The sequence below is a fragment of the Squalius cephalus genome (assembly GCF_949319135.1).
Source record: "Squalius cephalus genome assembly, chromosome: 21".
NCBI classification, from domain to species: Eukaryota; Metazoa; Chordata; class Actinopteri; order Cypriniformes; family Leuciscidae; genus Squalius; species Squalius cephalus.
This window is the reverse complement of record NC_137142.1, coordinates 28,251,569-28,270,680: the sequence shown is the minus strand read 5'-3', so window position 1 is coordinate 28,270,680 and position 19,112 is coordinate 28,251,569. Positions and strand designations below refer to the sequence as shown.

General features: G+C 36.4%; 1 protein-coding gene across 2 annotated transcripts; it reads right to left on the bottom strand.

Annotated features, from left to right (window-relative positions):
• Positions 1-1,582: 1,582 nt before the first annotated feature.
• zfand4 (zinc finger, AN1-type domain 4) lies at positions 1,583-19,045 on the bottom strand. Of its 2 annotated transcripts, none has more exons than XM_079854798.1 (10): positions 18,907-19,045; positions 17,143-17,443; positions 12,462-12,537; positions 11,635-11,702; positions 9,863-10,052; positions 8,256-8,403; positions 5,759-6,841; positions 4,840-4,885; positions 3,523-3,640; positions 1,583-2,086 (listed from the first exon to the last, which is right to left on the bottom strand). In XM_079854798.1, exons 2-10 carry the CDS (start codon positions 17,324-17,326, stop codon positions 1,951-1,953), a joined length of 2,049 nt encoding a protein of 682 aa, XP_079710924.1. In that variant the 5' UTR covers positions 17,327-17,443; positions 18,907-19,045; the 3' UTR covers positions 1,583-1,950. The 2 variants fall into 2 exon arrangements, with proteins under 2 accessions (XP_079710924.1, XP_079710925.1); XM_079854799.1 differs by having other exon boundaries at positions 18,658-19,043.
• Positions 19,046-19,112: the final 67 nt, after the last annotated feature.

The window sequence follows — 19,112 nt, the reverse complement described above, 5'->3', positions numbered from 1 at the left end:
TTTTCTTTTGAAATAGCATAGAAGTGTAAAATAAAAATGTGTAACTAATAAAAGCTCCTACACAAATACCACAGCTTTCACATTCTGCTTTGAGCAACGCCTGTTTCCTTTCATTTAGTGTCACATAATTCAGCTGAAGAACTGCATGAACCATTCTAACACCATCTGTTTGCTGCACAAATTAGTCTTTTTTTTTTTAGTTTAGGACTCCAAATGTAGATTATAAAAAAAAAAAAAGAGAATTTTTTTTTTTTATAAAGGGGACCTATTATGCCCTTTTTCAAAGCCTTAAGTTTCTTTTTGGGCTCTACTAGAATAGGTTTTCATACTTTAATGTTAAAAAACACATTATTTTCACATATTTTATACTGTTGCAGCACCTCTCCTTCCAGTCTGTCAGTAACGCTCTATTTAGTTCCTGTCTTTATGAAGCCCCTCCTTCTGAAAGCGCAATGTGCTCTGATTGGTCGGCTGGACCAGTGTGTTGTGATTGGTCAACCGCTTCAAGTGTTTTGGAAATGTCACGCCCTTCATCATACCCGGGATTTTCAAAACACTACAAACGCAACTCACCCAGGCCTTTGGGCAGGAATTATTTAAATTAGGGATACTGTGACGTGTACGTTCCATGTGTACACTCAAGACTACAATCGAGGCGTTTCAGGGAGTTTAGAAACAGTGCGCACTGATATAGAGAATAACTCCCTTTGGAGTGACTTTATGCTTTGTAACTTTACAGATCTTTTTCATGCTCAAACAGCAACATTACACCGTAAAAGTTGAAAATGTAACAAATCATAATAGGACAGCTTTAAGTAGTTCAGAAGTGGTTTAGCTACTCGGTCAAGAAACTGTACTCATCTAAATGGGCTCATACTTGTAGAAGTATGATCACAACTTAGTCAAAGTAATAGTACTATACTATAATATATAATAGTAATTATACTCATTCTAGTACATGGAATCCCAAACGACATTGCTGTTATGAAGCAAATGCAACAAAAACAAACACCACAATGCCATGTTAAGAAGGCAAAATCAAAGGAAACACAAGGATATTTTATTAGGCTCATCAACTGACAATTACAGAAAAATGCAAATAACAACAGCTGCCGTCTGAGCAGCTTTTTAATTACTAAGGTACAAAAAGGATCGTTCATCATGGCAACCAGTCAATTGTTCACATCTTATCATGCCAAGCCCTTATAAAGTTGGTTTAGAATGCTACATGGTCAAACTGCATAGTGTAGTGTGTACGGCTTATTGAGCCTATATATACTTCATATTCAAAGTGAATCAAGGTTAAACAGTCTTTTTATAACACGAGTATGCAGTGCTTGGCATTTTCCATGATAAGAGGTGTTCGGTAGAGTGCTACTGGACAGAGGAGTAATGTGTCAGAAATATAAGAAAGTTCTAATAGGAAACTTACAAAAAACAAACGGCACATAGTTCAAGCACACTATCACCCCCCAACCCCAATACAGAACCTAATCTCCACAAGAGATATTTTCATTACTAAAGTGCATCTCTGCAAGACTTGTCATGAAAAGTGATTGTTGGTTCTATTTAAAAAAAAAAAAAAAGAAACACACAGAAATACATATGCAAATAGATATACGTAGTTGTGTATTTTGCTTAATTAAAAGTATTTGACTTATTTTTAAAAGTTTGCTTGTACGGTAGAAATGTTTTTTAAAAACTATTTACATGCAGGGTTTTGTATTTTTTTGTTTGTGAAGTATGAAGTAATTTACAAACAGCAAACATAGGTGTGTTTTCCAAGGCAACGGCTAATGAGCGAGCACTGTTTTTCCCTTTTGTTTTTATTAAACTACTATATTTTTAAGAAAACATGGTGATAAAAGCACAGATTGGTGATCAAGGATTTTCACTCTTTTAATAGTTGATGGATATCATGTCTCTTTTTCTCTCACCCAAGCAGTGCCTTCATATTTTGGGCAGCTTTGGTGCACTTATGATGGGGTTGGTCTCCTGTAGAAAGCGCCGGCCTGCGCTTTTGTAGTCGTAGGTGCAGTCGTGGGTCTCTGAGTAGCGGTGCATGGAACAGAAGATGTTGCCACACCTTAGACAAAAATAAACATATCTTCATGAGAACTGCAATAATCAGACACCATTCCAACTAATCCTTTTTCTAAGATGTGAGAGAAAATGCACTTCGGTTATTTCTTCCTCAGAGCTGAATAAATGGTGTTTGGAGTCCATCCGGATGTTCATTGATTTTCAGAATGGAACTAAAGCTGTTAGAAAACTAAACAGAACAAAGCTCAAAGAGGGACCGAATGGAATTGTTTCTAAACATCCCACACAGAGATCATGTATCTTTATTTTTAGAAGACCATGTCTTATTTTTCTTATAAACACAGCATCTTGACAAAATAATACCTGAGTTTCTATACAATATATAGTATAAATATAAATATTAATATCAATATATATATTCAGTATTGATTATATGTAATCTAGATTACGATATATAGTATAAATATATATAAATTAATTGGTAACCACCCTATAGTGTCTTATTATTATTATTATTATTATAATTGAATTTATTGATCAAATAAAATAAAAATTACATGAAAGCTGAGCATTATAATAACACATAAATTACAAAAATGCCCAAGACATCAATTTAAGAGGGTAAATATCACAAATATGCTGATTTAAGTAAGAACTAATAGAACACTGATGGGAATATTGCTTCAGAATAAATTACATTTAGGCTACACCACAGAAAAAAATAAATTCTTCTGAAGGACAAGGCTTAATGTCGAGCCCTGATGCTGACTGATACTAATTATTATTATAAGTGTAAATAATAAACAGTTGCTGTCATATTTCTGTGGAAACTGCAACCATTATTTTCTCAGGATTCTTTGATGACTAGAAAATTCAAATAAACAGCATTTATTTGAAATGGAAATCTTTTGTAACAATTTAAGTGCCTGTGTATATATACTGTATGTATGTATGTACAGCAGGACAAGTAAGAAGTCATTCTAAAATATAATCATTTAAGAATAAACCATAAACTCATACAGGCCTACCACCAAACTAAATATTGGGGGATGTGTCCCTTTCAGTGTTTATGGTGGTTACAGCCCTGCTATGAACAAACAAATCAGTCAGGTTGAAAAGAAAGCCCTTTTTAATTTTTAATCAGTTTAGCTGGATGGATTCTATACAGCGCAGGAGAGAATAACAAGCACAGCTTTCTAATTAGACCTTTGCAAAGATGCATCATATAAGACTTTGTCTCATTCAAAGCTTTAGGTCAACATAGAGAAACTGAAGTCACAGAAGGTGTTATCTGCAATAATGATGTATGACATTTATGAGAACTACTGTCACCTCTGAACAGAAATAGCTCCGTCTTGTCAAGTGCAAACGCTCAAAATGAAGTGCATACCTCCGTTTTAGATTGCAGATACACATTAACTACCCTCTTGTAAAGGAAAAAAAACTCTGAGCGGGATACGTAGAGAGAATGCACTGTACCTGCATTCATAGCTGGTGGCTAAACCAGTCTTCTTCCCACACAGGAAGCAGTGCTTTGAACTCTTTTTCTTTGTTCCAGTGGGAGCCTTCACCGGGGGCAAGTGATGTGTTGAAGTGCCTAAAACAACATTTCCACATACACAGACAATGACAGGAATTGAACAAGAGAGACAATTTCAACACCAATAAAATATGGATTCAAAGGGGAAAAACTACCCATGTACCTTCAAAACCTCCCTGTTTATTTCTACACAAGTCGGTCACAACGATAAGAATCTACAGAAAGACTCACATTGTGACAAAATCGTACCAAGCACTGGGGCGTGAGATTGGATTTCCAGTCATGTACTTGCTGGTCTATCTATTCTGTTATTTGCCATCACTGTTGCATTTTCGAGCCAGTGACAATCTGAGATGTGACAGACCAGTCAGATGCTCTGAAACACTGGCGGTAAAATGTCAGGGAACATTTCCCAAATGTATCAGCACCACCTGTTGCAAAACCATCATCCAGGCTCCTAAGTGCACAATCACGCAGGAAGTCTCTCTACGCATCAAACGTCTGAGTGAAGAATAAGATGTGCTTCTATTTTGTGTGTTTTGCATGCATGCATGCTTTTTTAAACATGTGATTGTGTGAATATTTATCTATGTGACTGAGTTGTGGTGTTCATTTCCCGTTTCATGATTTCAGTCAGCTGTTATGCTCTGCTCTTTATGATGGTGAATATTTAAAAGCCTGACAGTCCATTGCTGCGCTCATTTAAAATACACCTCCTGACCTCCAGGAAATGATAATTAAAGATAGACTGATATATTGTTCAGATGAATTCATCGACCGATATGCTGATTTGCTGCTCAAGAACCATTTCTTATTTTCTTAATCTTGAAAAGAGTTGTGACAAAAGTGTCTTTACTGTCACTTCTCATCTATTTAATGCATCCTGTAAAATCAATCTGAATGAACGGTAGGGTATAGAGTATTTTCAAAATACTGCACCCCAAGTTGAACACTCGTACTGAGCTAGGACGAAGGCAGCTATGAACTCAGAAGTTTGCCAAACAAGTGACATATACAGCATGACAATAAAGCAGTGGACTGTGCATTTACAAATGGGTTTCACAAGCCTGAGGAAGACAGGCGTAAAAATGAAGCAGTGAAGAGTGGAAAAAGTGTAACAAATGGCCAAGGCTTGCCACGAACGCATTACTCTCAACAACAAAAAGTTTCTCAGTGACATGGGGCAGCACTGTAAGATGGTGTTCTGAATGGGTCGTTTCACACGAACAGCACACTGTTTAAGTCAAGCCACTCACCTAATCTCTTTATTGAACTGGAGAGGCCGCTTGATGAGCTTGACGGCTGCAACGACAAGATTTTGTGTGATAAAGCGTTTGTGAGATTGTTGCAGCACTATTCTCATTAGTTGAAATGCCAAAACTAATGAATTGCACTTGTAATCTGTCTTGCATGGTGTACGATGTGCAGCAAGCGTCTTTCGTGACAGGATACACGCTCTACTAATAGTACTAATTTGCTCGACAGCATTTGCATGTCATTTTGAGTTAAAGTAATTAATTTGACAATAAATAAAATGAATATAAAAATAATTTAAATATACTTATATTAATAAATTATTCAAATAGATAGCTCTGAATTCTTAATGTACACACACACGTAACGTTTGAACAAAATTGTTCAATAAAATATAGCACATCAGTTAACTAATCAAAAGCAAAGTTGCTTGTAAAATTGCTCACTTATTTTGGTCAAAATTGTAATCACGATTATTTAACACAGTATAAACATGATATTAACACGATATGACCTGACAATATGATATGACAAAACCTTATACGATACTGATAACCTATATATCAAATTTATTTAGCTGGATATAAGGTTGTTATGATATCAAAATTTTAGATACTACAATTTCACAAAGATTTTGCATTATAAAGCGCTCGTGAGATTGTTATAGCATTATTCTCATTAGCTGAAATGCCTAAACGAATGAATCACGCTTTATAATGTGCAGCAAGCGTCTTTTCATGACAGGACAAACGCTCTACTAGTAGCATTAATTTGCATGACAGCATTCACATGTAATATTGAGATAAAGCAAACATCGTTTCTCTTTGCAACCAACTGAGATCAAATGAACATTTTAAAGTAGAGCAGTTTAAAGGAGGAGATCTGTAAAAGCAGAAGCAGAAGTCAAGGTTGCAAACTCACCGTGTAGCCAGCTGTTCTCTGTAGTGGGGAGATCCTTCTCAGCAGGTCTTCCTGCAACAGATGGATGTTGGTTGGTAGGGGGGCGGCTGTAGCGCATAACCTGCCCAGAGAATACGGTCCAGCCAAGGCCTCTTGACCTCTGCCACCCGCCAGGGAGGCCAGAAGCTCTGCGTTGCTCACCGTGCCCAATGGCTCTTTAGTTGCTTTATTGGCCATCTTTGTAATATCTCGGGCCTCGCTTTTGGAAATCACCTCTGAGCGCTTGTCGACTTTGAGCCCACATACAGATGTGGTCCGTGAGGGGGAGCCGACCGGAAGCGACGGGCTGTTGCTGGTTCTGAGGAGAGCATGTGTTGGACTGGGCTGCATGGTGGAACCCGTAAACTCAAAGTGCTGTGGTATGTGAGGAGGAGCTAGGGAGTCACCGGCGAAGTGTAGGTCAGGTTGGGATGCCAGCCTCCAGTTTGAGTTGATGGCTTGGGAAAGAAGAGGAGCTGCGGTGTTGGGTTCCGGCAGAGTTATAGAGTTCAGACCTTGCTCACGCTGAGAGGATACGTCCAGGCTCAGGGGCTCAGGAAGATTGAAGGGAACAGCTTTGGGCGGCTCCATTACAGCAGAGTTCTCGGTTACCGTTAGTATGTCATTCTGGAGATCCACCTCATCCTGAACTCCAGGGCTGGACAGAAGAGATACAGGTGGGTACACGCAGTCTCGCATGACTTTAGGCCCTCTCATATCCAATCTGGACACTTTGGGAGGGAGTCTGATCTTCCTGGGCACCGGATTATCCCACGGTTCCTCAGCCTGAAGCATATATATGCCTGAAGCTGCAGAGGAAGGATGAGCGCGGCTTGAGGAAGTGGGACTTGAGAGAGATGCGAATAGTTGGCGGGAGGTGCCAGCAGCAGGGGATGAAACTGCAGGCTGCTGCTGATTTCCGATCGGAGGTAGATGCGTTGACGAGGCGTGGCCTATCTGAGGAAGGACACGAAACATTCGGTGGTGTCGGGCAGAGCCAAACGAACCGCTGCAGGGCCGCGGACCCACTGGAGGTCTGACTTTTAATTTAGCAGTCTTCTTGGGCTGACAAAGACACAAGAAAACAATCACACACACATCAAGCCAAAGAAAGCATATAAACAGAGAAGATCTGATACGCATTCCTTTCTGATCTGGATTCTGGGTGGTATGACCAAAATCTTATATAGCGGAGTGAACCACGGTAAAAATATATCTCATTTAAAGTCATTTTTCCAAGCAATTTAATGAACAAATTCACAATGCATCATTAAAATTCTAGGCAATACAGATTTTTAGTTATGGCCAAACAGTGGCAGATATTAAATGTATAATATTTACACTTTTGTCTAAATAAATAAAAAATGAAACACTAAAAACGAAAATCAACTGCTATAAATGGTATATGTGAATTTATGCAGCACAGCATTATAATGTACGGTATGAAAATGCATGTTCATTTTGAGATTTGCATTTAAGAGCGAGATACATTTAAGAGCGTTATTAAATTATTAGTGTTTTTTAAGGTTAGATGATAGCAAAGGTAATCTCAATGTAAATGTACTGTAGGTGACATGAGCATGCACAATTAAATATCCAATACCGATAAATAAAAACTATATTAAAAAAACAAAAATGAACTGATAACCAAGATGGTACAAATATATTGTGCATCCGTAAAAATAGTTCATATTATAATAACTGAGGTACTGACTATTATTGGATAATCCTGCGGAATCTGTAATATAAACACTTTTGGAACTTGGTAAACCAAATATATCTTAAACCAAAATATATAATTTGAAGTCTGGCATTGTTGCAAAAATAGCTTTACAAATGACTCAAAACTGTAAAAAAAAAAATTAGTTTATTTATAAAATATTAATAAATTATTGTTAAAAAATAGCTCAATTATTTTTGTACACACATTTAATCATGTTGAAAAACTAAATATAGCACATCAGTTGAATCCTAATTAATGTGTCAAGCTGTGATATTGCTTGTAACTGTAACCAATTAAACTGTGCTTCATGTTACACCTTAATACATCAAAACATTTCTATGATGTTGGCAGGAGCAATGCATACAGTACATAAACATGCAAACTTATCAACTATGGTAAGAGTGTAAGCAATAACAGCAAAGGTTTCCTAGACAGATAAAAACAAATATCTGCGACTAAGACATGTCTACTGACAACTATGCATATTTAAATGTGAATAATTAACTTCATATGCCAATCTGCTGAGCTTGTGGTTATTACTGCGCCAGTTAATCAGACACAGCGTGGGATGGGCGACACTCCCTCAAGCCAGCTGGAGAACTGCGCGCACTTCCATACTTCTCCACTGACAAATCTAATCAGATGTGCTCGACTGTAAGAAGGTTCATGCACTTCATGATAAAATAATATTGCTAGAATATGTGGAGGAGGAAAAAAGAAAGATGAATAGCACTTCTAGTCCGTCTATTTTGTTACCTTTTTGTTAAGGTTCATATTCTCCATCTTGGCCTTGAGCAGCTTCATCTTGCTCATTGTGATGGAGTTCTCCAGAGTCTGCTGTTCTGAAGATGCACTCTCTGATTCTTCCTCCTCCTCCGTGTACACATTGTGTACCGAGGCACCGCTGAAACAAGCACATACAAGGAGGAACTCTTAGATTGTTTGAGATTTGCAAAAGATACATTTTACAGTTTTATTAAAGTGTCCCTATTATGCTATTTTAAAGGTTCCTTATTTTGTTTTGGAGGTCTCCTACAATAGGTTTACATGTATCAACAGCATTTTCTTACAATATACATTGTACATGACCTAATTTCTCAAAGAGTCTTGGTTTAGTCTCTCTAAACCTCTCCGTTCTGTGAGCCTACTCTGCTCTGATTGGTCACATGACCTAGTCTGATATGATTGGTCTGCCACTTACAGCGCATGTCGGAAACTAAACGCATATCATATCTGAATTTCAGCTCCGGAGCTTCTTCGGCACTTGCATACACAGTGTTACGAATAGAAACAATGGCGTCAGTTTTACCGTATCAATTCCAGCGCGAGTCCTCATCCTATAGAAGTGCATGCAAAGTGGATTCTCAGCACTAAAAATAGTTGACATCACAAACCAAACTCTTCCAGGCCTCAGCTACAACTACTGTGTTAAAGTATATGTTGTTTACGGGCAGTCAATGAAGACAAAAGGCTGGCATTATGCAAATTTCTGAGCCAGGTTTCTCCCAAGGTCTTCATTCTGTCACCTGATGGAGTTTTGGTTCCTTGCCATTGTCGCCTTTGTCACCTTTGGCTTTTGGCTTGCTTAGTTGGGGACTTAATATTCAACAATATTATTGATCTGCCTGAGTTGACACCATTTATATGAGAACTGAACTGAGCTGGATTATGACATCACTGTTTTCTCTAGAGCAGCTTTGTATACGGTATATAAATTAACTAAATTCATAATTTTTATGATTTAATAAACAATTTAATTAAAAAAAATGAACCATCATTGAACTTACTAAAGCTGGACTATGGCGCTATTTTCTTCTAGATCTGCTGTACAGCAGAAACAAAATTTGTTGCATTATTTTCCTGTTATCACTGTAAAGCTGCTTTGAAACAATCTGTTTTGTAAAAAGCGCTATATAAATAAAGGTGACTTGACTTGACGTTACTTAGGTATGTAACAGGAAGTGAGACTGGAATTACTGATGACTCGTTTTGTTTCTTTTAGGAGACATATAACTTTATTTGTCGTGCACTTTGACGTTTAAAACTTTACAGACCTTTTACATTCACAAGCAGCCATATTTAGCACTGCATGAAAGGTAGTATTTGAAAAAGGGGAACTTTAAATTATAAAAAAAAAATAACAAAAATTATTATTTTGGGGAAATTATTTTTGGAAGTCCATTTGGCGATGCTAATTATGCAGACTTAACAGACTGTGAAGTTTGCCAGTAAATGCTGATACATGTCTTCATTAGTAAAACAACATGACACAGGAAAACTGTAGTTCGGAAACATCTGCAAAAAAAGGAACCAGAGTTCAGTGTGTTCCTCTTGGCAAGTAACTTCTCTTCTTTTGAACTGACCTCAATGATTCAGACACAGGTGTGAGCGTTCCATCTCCCCTATCCACAACTCGGAAGAAATTGAGCTGATCTCCCTCACGGTACACCAGGAAGGTGACCTGTTTATTAGGCAGAGACTTTTCCCACATCTCCTCTCTCCCTGCATCAAGGCAGTCAGCGATATCCCTCGCCGAGTCATCTGTCACTGTCACTGCAGGTAACGAGAAGAAACAGGATGCAGGTCACACTAATCAATATCAGATTGTTAACTAACTGTGCGCCTGCACACCTCCTGGAATGGTAATGAGCAGCTTTTGTTTTTGACCTTAAAACCATTGTATAGTGGCACAAAGGAAGGATTAGAAAGTGGAAACAAACCCAGCTTTCACGAAACTGTTGCAGGCCCGTACTGCAGTAGCACTAGTCAAGACTTTCCACAGCCAATCATAAACTATTTCAGTGGTTACCTCATTAAATACTCACGTGATTTGCGTTACTTTTCTGTGTTGCTTTTTATTTCAGCATCTTAGGAATACAGTGCTGAACAGCGATTGCAAACACATTAACTTGAGTGCTGAATAGACTAATGTATTTGTTGTATATTTTTAAAGATTAACTCTTTAAATCCTGACATAGAAATAAATTGTTAAAAGAAAAACATAATAGAGAATAGAAGATTAGAAACTGAAAATATATTTTGCACATGTATATTTACCATAATTGATATATCAGGCTTTTATAATCTTTTTTGTGCAAAAATATATTCCAATGCACCTTTGAAGCAACTTTTTTTTTTTTTCATAAAGGAAACATTTTTTCTTTGTGGTAGTTTTGAGTGCCAAAAAATAAATAAAAACAAGTTATAAAAAAAAATATATAAGGCAATGAAGATTACCTATTCATTGTCATTTAAGTGAAATTATTGAACTTAAATATACGAGCTTGATAAAAATGATCATTCTAGAAGAAAATTTCAGATGGCATTTAGAGGCTTTTGCATCTGAACTCTTCATATATATATACACACACACACACACACACACACACACACACTCACACATACATAGAGTGCTATATATAGCATACTTGGAATATAAATTAAAAATATTGTAACAGGAAGGCAGACATTTTGGAAATTATATTATGTCGGAATTAAAAAAAAAAAAAAAAAAAAAAAAAAAAAATCGAAATGCATCTTAATGATCTTATTGTGAACAATTCATCAAAGCATGTGTTTTATTATTTTTTAAAAATCTAATAAAAAAAAGTTTGCATTCAGATCATCATCTGTCATCATCCAATCAACAACTGATGGATAGAACCAAGTCCCGCTCAACAATTTTTTCATTTTACTCGGATGTACGTCACAATACGAAAAAAAAATCAGTTACATTGCAACTCTTAGTCCTTCTACTTCCTAAGGTCATAAATAACCCACCAGGGGGGAGATAGTTTTTTGGGGAAGGTATTGACAATGTTAATGATGCAGAAGCCTTAGAAAGCAATGATTCAAATATGATACACACAGCTTTATAGAGTTAAGACAACCAGAGCAGATTTATGATATTTCCACAGACAGAGCTTCAGATCAATGTTATTAAACTCAAACATATACAAATCTGGGGTTTTCGAATGCACAAGTGTGAAATCACACATGATGAGTTACTAACCCAGGGTAAATTACTAGAAATAGTGTGAAAGCCAGGAATCAGGATTACATTAACCTGGGGCTCAGAACGACAGGTTTAACACACTTTCAACTGTGAAAATCCCAGTCGGCGGTGGAAACGCACCTCGTCTGGTGTTTACAGGCCCTCCCCTCATGGCGAGCACCAGCTTGAGAGTGCAGCCCTCTGTGATGCTGAAAACACAAGCATAGGAAAACTCAGAGCATACAGTAGCATAACAAACCAAAAACCGTTACAGTTCTGCCTTTATAAATATTTGCTTCACTTAACATTTGAAGCACAATGAGTGCCATCCAGCCACACAATATCTACCCAGAAAGCCTCCATGTGGAACATTAACTGAGAAGAATTTCTGAGAAATCCACCATCTGTGACCTCCAGACTGAGCCAGTCTGCTCTTGAGAGAAGTGGCTGCATTTAAAGGAATAGCTCACCCATAATGCAAATGCTGTCATTATTTACTCTTTCATATGGTTTTATTTCTTTTATGGAACATAAAAGGAGATATTTTTTGAAGAACGTCCAAGCTGCTCAAGAGCAAATAAGATTCGAGAGCCGTGGCGGAGAGGTTTTCCACGAATAACAACTTACTCTGTCCCTCACACAAATCTATCGTATGGCTTCAGAAGACGTCGAATACAGAGCATGAGTCATATGAACTACTTTTATGATACCTTTGTGCTGTCTGGGTCAAAATATGCTTTCATTTCACAGATTAAAAACAGCTAGGACATTCAACAAAACACCTCAGTTTGTGTACCACAAAAGAAGAAAGGGTTTAGAACGACCTAGGGTGATTACATCATTATAATTTCATTTTTCAAAATGCACCTTGCCAGATTCAGTGGAAAATGCGGTAGTTGAGCTTACTTATTGTAATATAACATCCTGGATCCTGTTTTGTAAAGCAGTAAAACAGTTTGAAAACTCACCTGTAATCATGTAAGCAGTACTCATCTTCAAGCTCCATACCATTCCAAATCAAATGCTGCTGAGAGACCGGGATGCCTGTGACCAAACAGATGTCGTAAGATGTATGTATAGACATCTTTTTATAAAGCAAACTATAATAAACTTTCAACAAGCAATTACGGCATCTAACAGCACATCTGACAAAAGAACAAACAAAAAACCAACTGTAAAATAGAACAGGAGCATGAGGGGAACATCTGATTGCAGTTAATGGTTGACCAAATGGAATGTTTCTGAACTGCAATCATTTGAGGGAAATAGAGTACAGAAAAGGCATAGAAAATAACATCTGGCCATTGAAATCTTATTTGTAGTATAAATCAATGTCCGGTGGCATTCAGAACTTTCACACCCTTGAGTGCTCACAAACGTTTTTTTTTTTTAGACAGACAGAGATTTAAAGGATAACTTAAAGATGTCCTTTTAGTTCAATATAGAGGCCTTTTGTTAAAGGGATGGTTCGGAGTAAAATCAACCTAGGGTCCTTTGCACCATGACCTCGAGCCAAACACCCCCCAGAAACCTCTTTTCCCTTGGTCGAACATTATTAAAGTAAGAGCTTATTTAGAGATATCAGCCGGATGGCTTAGTGCAGGCGCTAATGGATCCTAGGTTGTATCTTGTAAATTACCCCACTAATAATGCCCAGAATGGTACCAAACTTCTACAGCAGTACAAATAGGTTCTGTACTTATAAAACAAGGCATAGGAAAGTTTGTAAGTACATCAGAAAAAGCTTCTGGGGGGGTGTTTGGCTCGAGGTCATGGTGCAAAGGACCCTAGGTTGATATTACTCCGAACCATCCCTGTAAGGCCTTATGACTGCAAATCGTGAACAACTGTAAACCAAATGCACAGATTAGCAAAACCACAAAAACATCTTGCATTCAAATGTACTGGAATTAGATTTGAGAATTACAGCCATTCAATGAGACTGCCTTCAAAAAGCGCAGTCATGTGGACCACTATTTCTGCACTTTATGGTGCTTTTTGTCATTTTTTAGAGCTTGACAGCTTCCATCCCCATTTTAAGAGAAATTAGAAAGAGACATTTAGAAGAACATAAGGGTATATGATTACTGACCTTTCATTACAGGGTCATTTTTTTCCCTTTGAGATTCACAGAATGTAAACTAATGTTTGGGGTCAGTAAGATTTCATTTATGTTTCTGAAAGAAGTCTCATGCTCACCAAGGCTGCATTTATTTGATTAAAAATACAGTAAAAACTTTCCATTTTAATATATATTAAAAAGTCATTTATTCCTGTTATGGCAAAGCTGATTTTTCAACAGCCATTACTCCAGTCTTCAGTGTCACATGATCCTTCAGAAAGTTCAAAAAGAACTTTAATTATTTTAAATAAAAAATCTTTTGTAGCATTATAAATGTCTTTACTGTCACTTTTCATCAATTGAATGGTTCCTTGCTGAATAAAACTATTATCTCTCCAATTGTGGTTATTAATATAATTGTGTGGAATGACTAATGTTATTTACCTGTTTGTTAACTATGGGGAATCTTATAGAAATGTTGATATAACTATTTAGTTCAATTATTCTTTAACCAGAGGTTTGAGTCATCACATCTGACCAATTTAAACAAGGAACATTTAACTGTGTATACTGAAACAAATGAATCAATTCAAAATAATTAAACAAAAGCAATGGGGCAGGGTGACTCAGACAGCAGCAGAACAAATACGACTCAGATCTGCCCCCCTGTGTACACAAAATAACCAACAATCATGTCACCTCCAGATCTAGCAAATATCACAGTGGTCAGAAAATAAATAACAAAACAAGAAAGCACCTTAAAAACCTGAAATTGCTTTATAACAAGCTTTTTTAAAGTCATTATTGCCGTTCATTCTTAGGACCATTGAATGCAAATGTTGTACCTGGACATGAAGATAAGCTTACCACTTAAATTTTTCACTGGCCTGTGATTAAGTGAATAGATGTGTCCATCGAGTGTAAAGTGCAATAAGACACCAGAACGCACCCATGCAACACAAAACTGGTATCCATTCCCAGAAGGGGTAGTTTTCTAGACAGGAGTGTGACAGTCAGAGTGGTTAGTGTGTGTGCGACCTGCCCACTGTTCAGAGACATGCCTACTCATGCTTTTTAAACTAAACACAACCTCCATGTGTCTAATCTTAATCAGAAGTTTGAAAAAACATTTCATATTCAAATCTGGATTTCCTCAACACACCGAAACTGGACTTATGGATGCTAGCTTCCGGTAAAGGTAAATTGGGACTATTATCTCACAATTCTGACTTTTTCTCACAATTGGGAGTTTATATTTCACAATTCTCACCTTTTTTTCTGATTTATAGTCAGAATTGCAAGATACATATTTTGTCAATTCTGAGACAAAAGTTAGAAATGTGAGAGAAAAATTAGCAATTGCGCGAGAAAAAAAATCTGAATTGAGATACAAAAACTTCTGAGAGAACAAAAAAAAAATCAGAACTGCAAGATAGAAATTCGCAATAACAAGTTAAAAAGTCGAGATACAAGATATCGCAATTTTGAGAAAAAAAGTCAGAATTGCAAGATAAAATTAGTAATTGCGATTTATAAAGTCCAAATTACAAGATATATCGCAATTCTGAGAAAAAAAGTCAGAATATTCTGCTCCAGATGCAAAGCATAGTGAATCTAAGATTAGCCATAAAAGAAGCACATAGCAGAACTAAAACTAGGCCATTCCTCACCTGTAATCCACAGGGCTGATAAACTCATCTTTAATAAAGCTAACTCCTGCAGGGGAGAGCAGACCTGGTGAAATTAGTGCTGTCTAACACATCGAAGTGATCCTGGGAGGAAAACCATCTCTACTTAGGACTGGCATGTTTAAATACCCACTGATGTACAAAACAGTTGTCTAGAATGGCAATGTCCCATCTCGGTTTTCAACTCATGTTTTTTCTGTTTCATTGATTTCAAAATTACAAGTGAACCAGGTGATCTAAATGAAATAAATGAAGCACTCTCAGTCCTAAATTTTTAAGCCCAACGTTTGCTCACGCGCAAGTCGTGAGAGACAAACTAGCTGTGCCCCCAAAACAAATAAAAGCTCTTCATTCAAAGAATACTAACATTTCTCGTTCTAACAAAGCTGTTTTCAACCATGCCACATGATGCTTTAGAGGAACAGCAACTTTAGTTACTGAGTAATAACAATAGCAGCTTTTGATAGCAAGAGAAGGGAGAGAATCAATTTATTCTCTTCTCCTTTTCTGATTGCTCGTGTTAAACTGTTAAGACGTGTTTCATCTGTAACTGCATGGGCGGATCACAAACGCAATTACTGAGTGTGCCAGTTGTTAATAAACGACTCAATTTCTTCTGAAGCTCTAAATCAGAATGAAAACATCAGACCAGGAATACTTGGAATAAATCCTGTCTTCAAAACTACTCGTGGACTACGACGTGGATATTTATTGTCTAATTGTTCTAAATCATTATCCAATCAGCACAGACTAAGGTGCATTTCTTATTACAATGCATACATTTTTCTCTTTAGATGAACATAAATGAGGATTGTAATGGATAAAGATTGTTTCAGATGAATGGAATGTGTGGTTATGTAATGCATAACATTACTTATACAACATTAACAAAACTTTTGAAGTCATTAGAATTAGAAAACCTACAATAATATGAAATGACCACCCCCTTTTTTAATTGCTTGTCAAATCAAGACTATCACTCAAAAGTTTGGGATCAATAAGATTTTTTTTAGATTAATACTTGAATTAATACTTTTATTCAGCAAGCATGCATTAAAATGATCAAAAGTGACAGTATTTATAATGTCATAAAAAAGTCTGTTTCAAATGCTATTCTTTTGCACTTTCAATTCATGAAAGAATCCTAAAATAAATGTCTCTTTTTCCACAGACATATTAAGCAGCACAACTGTCTTCAACATTGATAGGAATAATAAAGGTTTCTTGAGCACCAAATCAGTATATTAGAATGATTTCCAAAGGATCATGTGATGAAGGGTCATGTAGCGTCACCAATAAAAAAAAATTCAAAGCTGAAATATTTGACACAATCCCTCATTAAAGGGATATTTCACCCAACAATAAAAATTGTGTCATCATTTACCCACCCTCAAGTTGTTACAAACCTGTATGAATTTATTTCTTCTGCTGAACACAAAAGAAGATATTTTGAAAAATATGAGTAGCCAAAAAATTGATGGACCCCATTGACATCCATATTATGGAGAAAAAAAATATTATGGAAGTCAAGTCCCCAGTAACTGTTTGGTTACTGACCTTCTTCAAAATATCTTCTTTTGTGTTCAGCAGAAGAAAGACATTCAAACAGGGTTGGAACATCTTAAGGGTGAGTAAATGATGACAGAATTTTCATTTTTGGGTGAACTATCCCTTTAAATATGAGCTCATAAAACAGCATGTACTGTATATGGTACTAATTATTTAGGAGTAAGAAATTTGCAGTTTAAAACAGTATAGTGTGTCACACTAAAGCACAAAGTATAGAAAACTCATGCTAATATCATGAGACCAAAATCATGGTGTCCAATCAAGTGTAACGTCACCTTTATATCAAAGCATCGTGCGGTGTAATGAATCAAGAGAGGACACAGAGCTTACCCTCCAATCTTTGAATCTTGGCCTTGACTGAGACAACCTGTTCAAATGGAGAGACACGTAGCTGGAAGCAGGTCCCTGTCAAAGTCTCAATGAACAGCTCCATGGTCTCGCTGAAGGGCAGCTTGTAGTGCACCACACCTACGTTGTCATCATTGAAAAACGGTGGGTTTCTCTTGTCAGTCATTACCGCAAAGGACAGGGCTCAGGATGAGACAATAATGAACCCAGCCCAAGGTGGAGGAGTGAAGGCTGAGATGCTGCCTCGGTCACAGCAGGAACACATCATGCATGGAGCTCTGGGCTGTGGAGAATCACAATCTCTTTATTAGCAAAGTTTATACAAAGAACGTGACTTGGTGCATTTAAGAATGTTCTGGTGAATATACAAACATACTATATATACTATACTGTTATGGGCTATACTGTTTGTTAAAGTTTGGAGTTTTTAATGTTTTTGAAAGATGTCTCTTATGCTCATCATTACAATTTAAAATAATGGTTTTCTATTTTAATATACTTTAAAATATAATTTATTTCCGTGATGTAAAGCTGAATATTCATCAGTTATTATCAATGTTGGAAACAGATGTGCTGCTTAATATTTTTTTGTAACCTGTGATACTTTTTTCAGGATTCATTGATGAATAAAAAGTTAAAAAGAACAGCATTTATTGAAAATAGAAATCTTTTCTAACAATATAAATATTTACTATCACTTTTTATAAATTTAACACATCCTTGCTGAATAAAAAAGTGTTAATTTCTTTCAACAAAAAAAGAAGAAAAAAATTACTAATCTCAAACTTTTGAATGATACTGTATATTGTTACAAAATATTTTTATTTTCAAGAAATGCTGTTGTTGTTGTTTTTTTTACTTTTTATTCATCAAAGAATCCTGAATAAAAGTTTTACAGGTTAAAAAATATTAAGAACAACAATTGTTTCCAACATTGATAATAAATCAGCATATTAGAACGATTTCTGAAGGATCATGTGACACTGAAGACTGGTAATGATGCTGAAAATTCAGCTTTGCATCACAGAAATAAATTATATCTTAAATTACATTAAAATAGAAAAAAGTCATTTTAAACTGTAATAATATTTCACAATATTACTGTTTCTCTGTATTTTGATCAAATAAATGCAGCCTTAATGAACATAAGAGACTTCTTCATAAAAAAAAATGTTTTTTTAAATCGTATGTTTCCAAACTTTTGACCGGTACGATATGTATACGTGTATGTGTGTGTCAAACATTTGTATATATGCCTATCTATCTATAGCACTGAATACTGAATAAGCACTTTTTGCCCATTTACTTATGTTGAACAATGGATATTATGAGAATGTTTATTTAAAATTAGTCTAAACAACACAAAAGTGCCTTTAAAGCTACAAATTATGTTTTTCCAAAGTATTTTCGTCATGAGTCGACTAATAAATGAAGTATCCAAAAGGTCCAGTCGACTAGCTCGGTCTTTTCGCTTCGTACATCTATTTGCCATCTTACCTTGACAGCAGCATCATCAGGAGATCTGCAGGGAGGGACAGCTGGATCAGAGTCCCAGCCACAACACACGCCAAAAGCTAGGTAGTTACCTCTAAAGGTAAACGCGACCGATTCTCCACAGTCTCTGAACTGTTATCCGACAGAAACTTACAATAAAAGGTGCTTTAATTCGGTTTTAGTGGCTAGCTAGTTTTAGCAAAGCAGCACAGTCAGCCCAGCAAACTACTCGCGGATGCCGTTGATGCTTACCAATTCCTCCTCCACCTTTGCCGTTTCTAAACGTCAAAACGATTCCTTATTTTTTTCGAGCCAGGAACAATTGCTTTTGTTCCGATGTTATGAGGCTCAAAGGCCCCATTAAATAATACAAAAAAACTGAAAAGGAGGCAGCCTATTGTGATGTTCTTGATTGACAATGAGGAGAACGAATGACATTAGCCGTTGTAGAAAAAGAG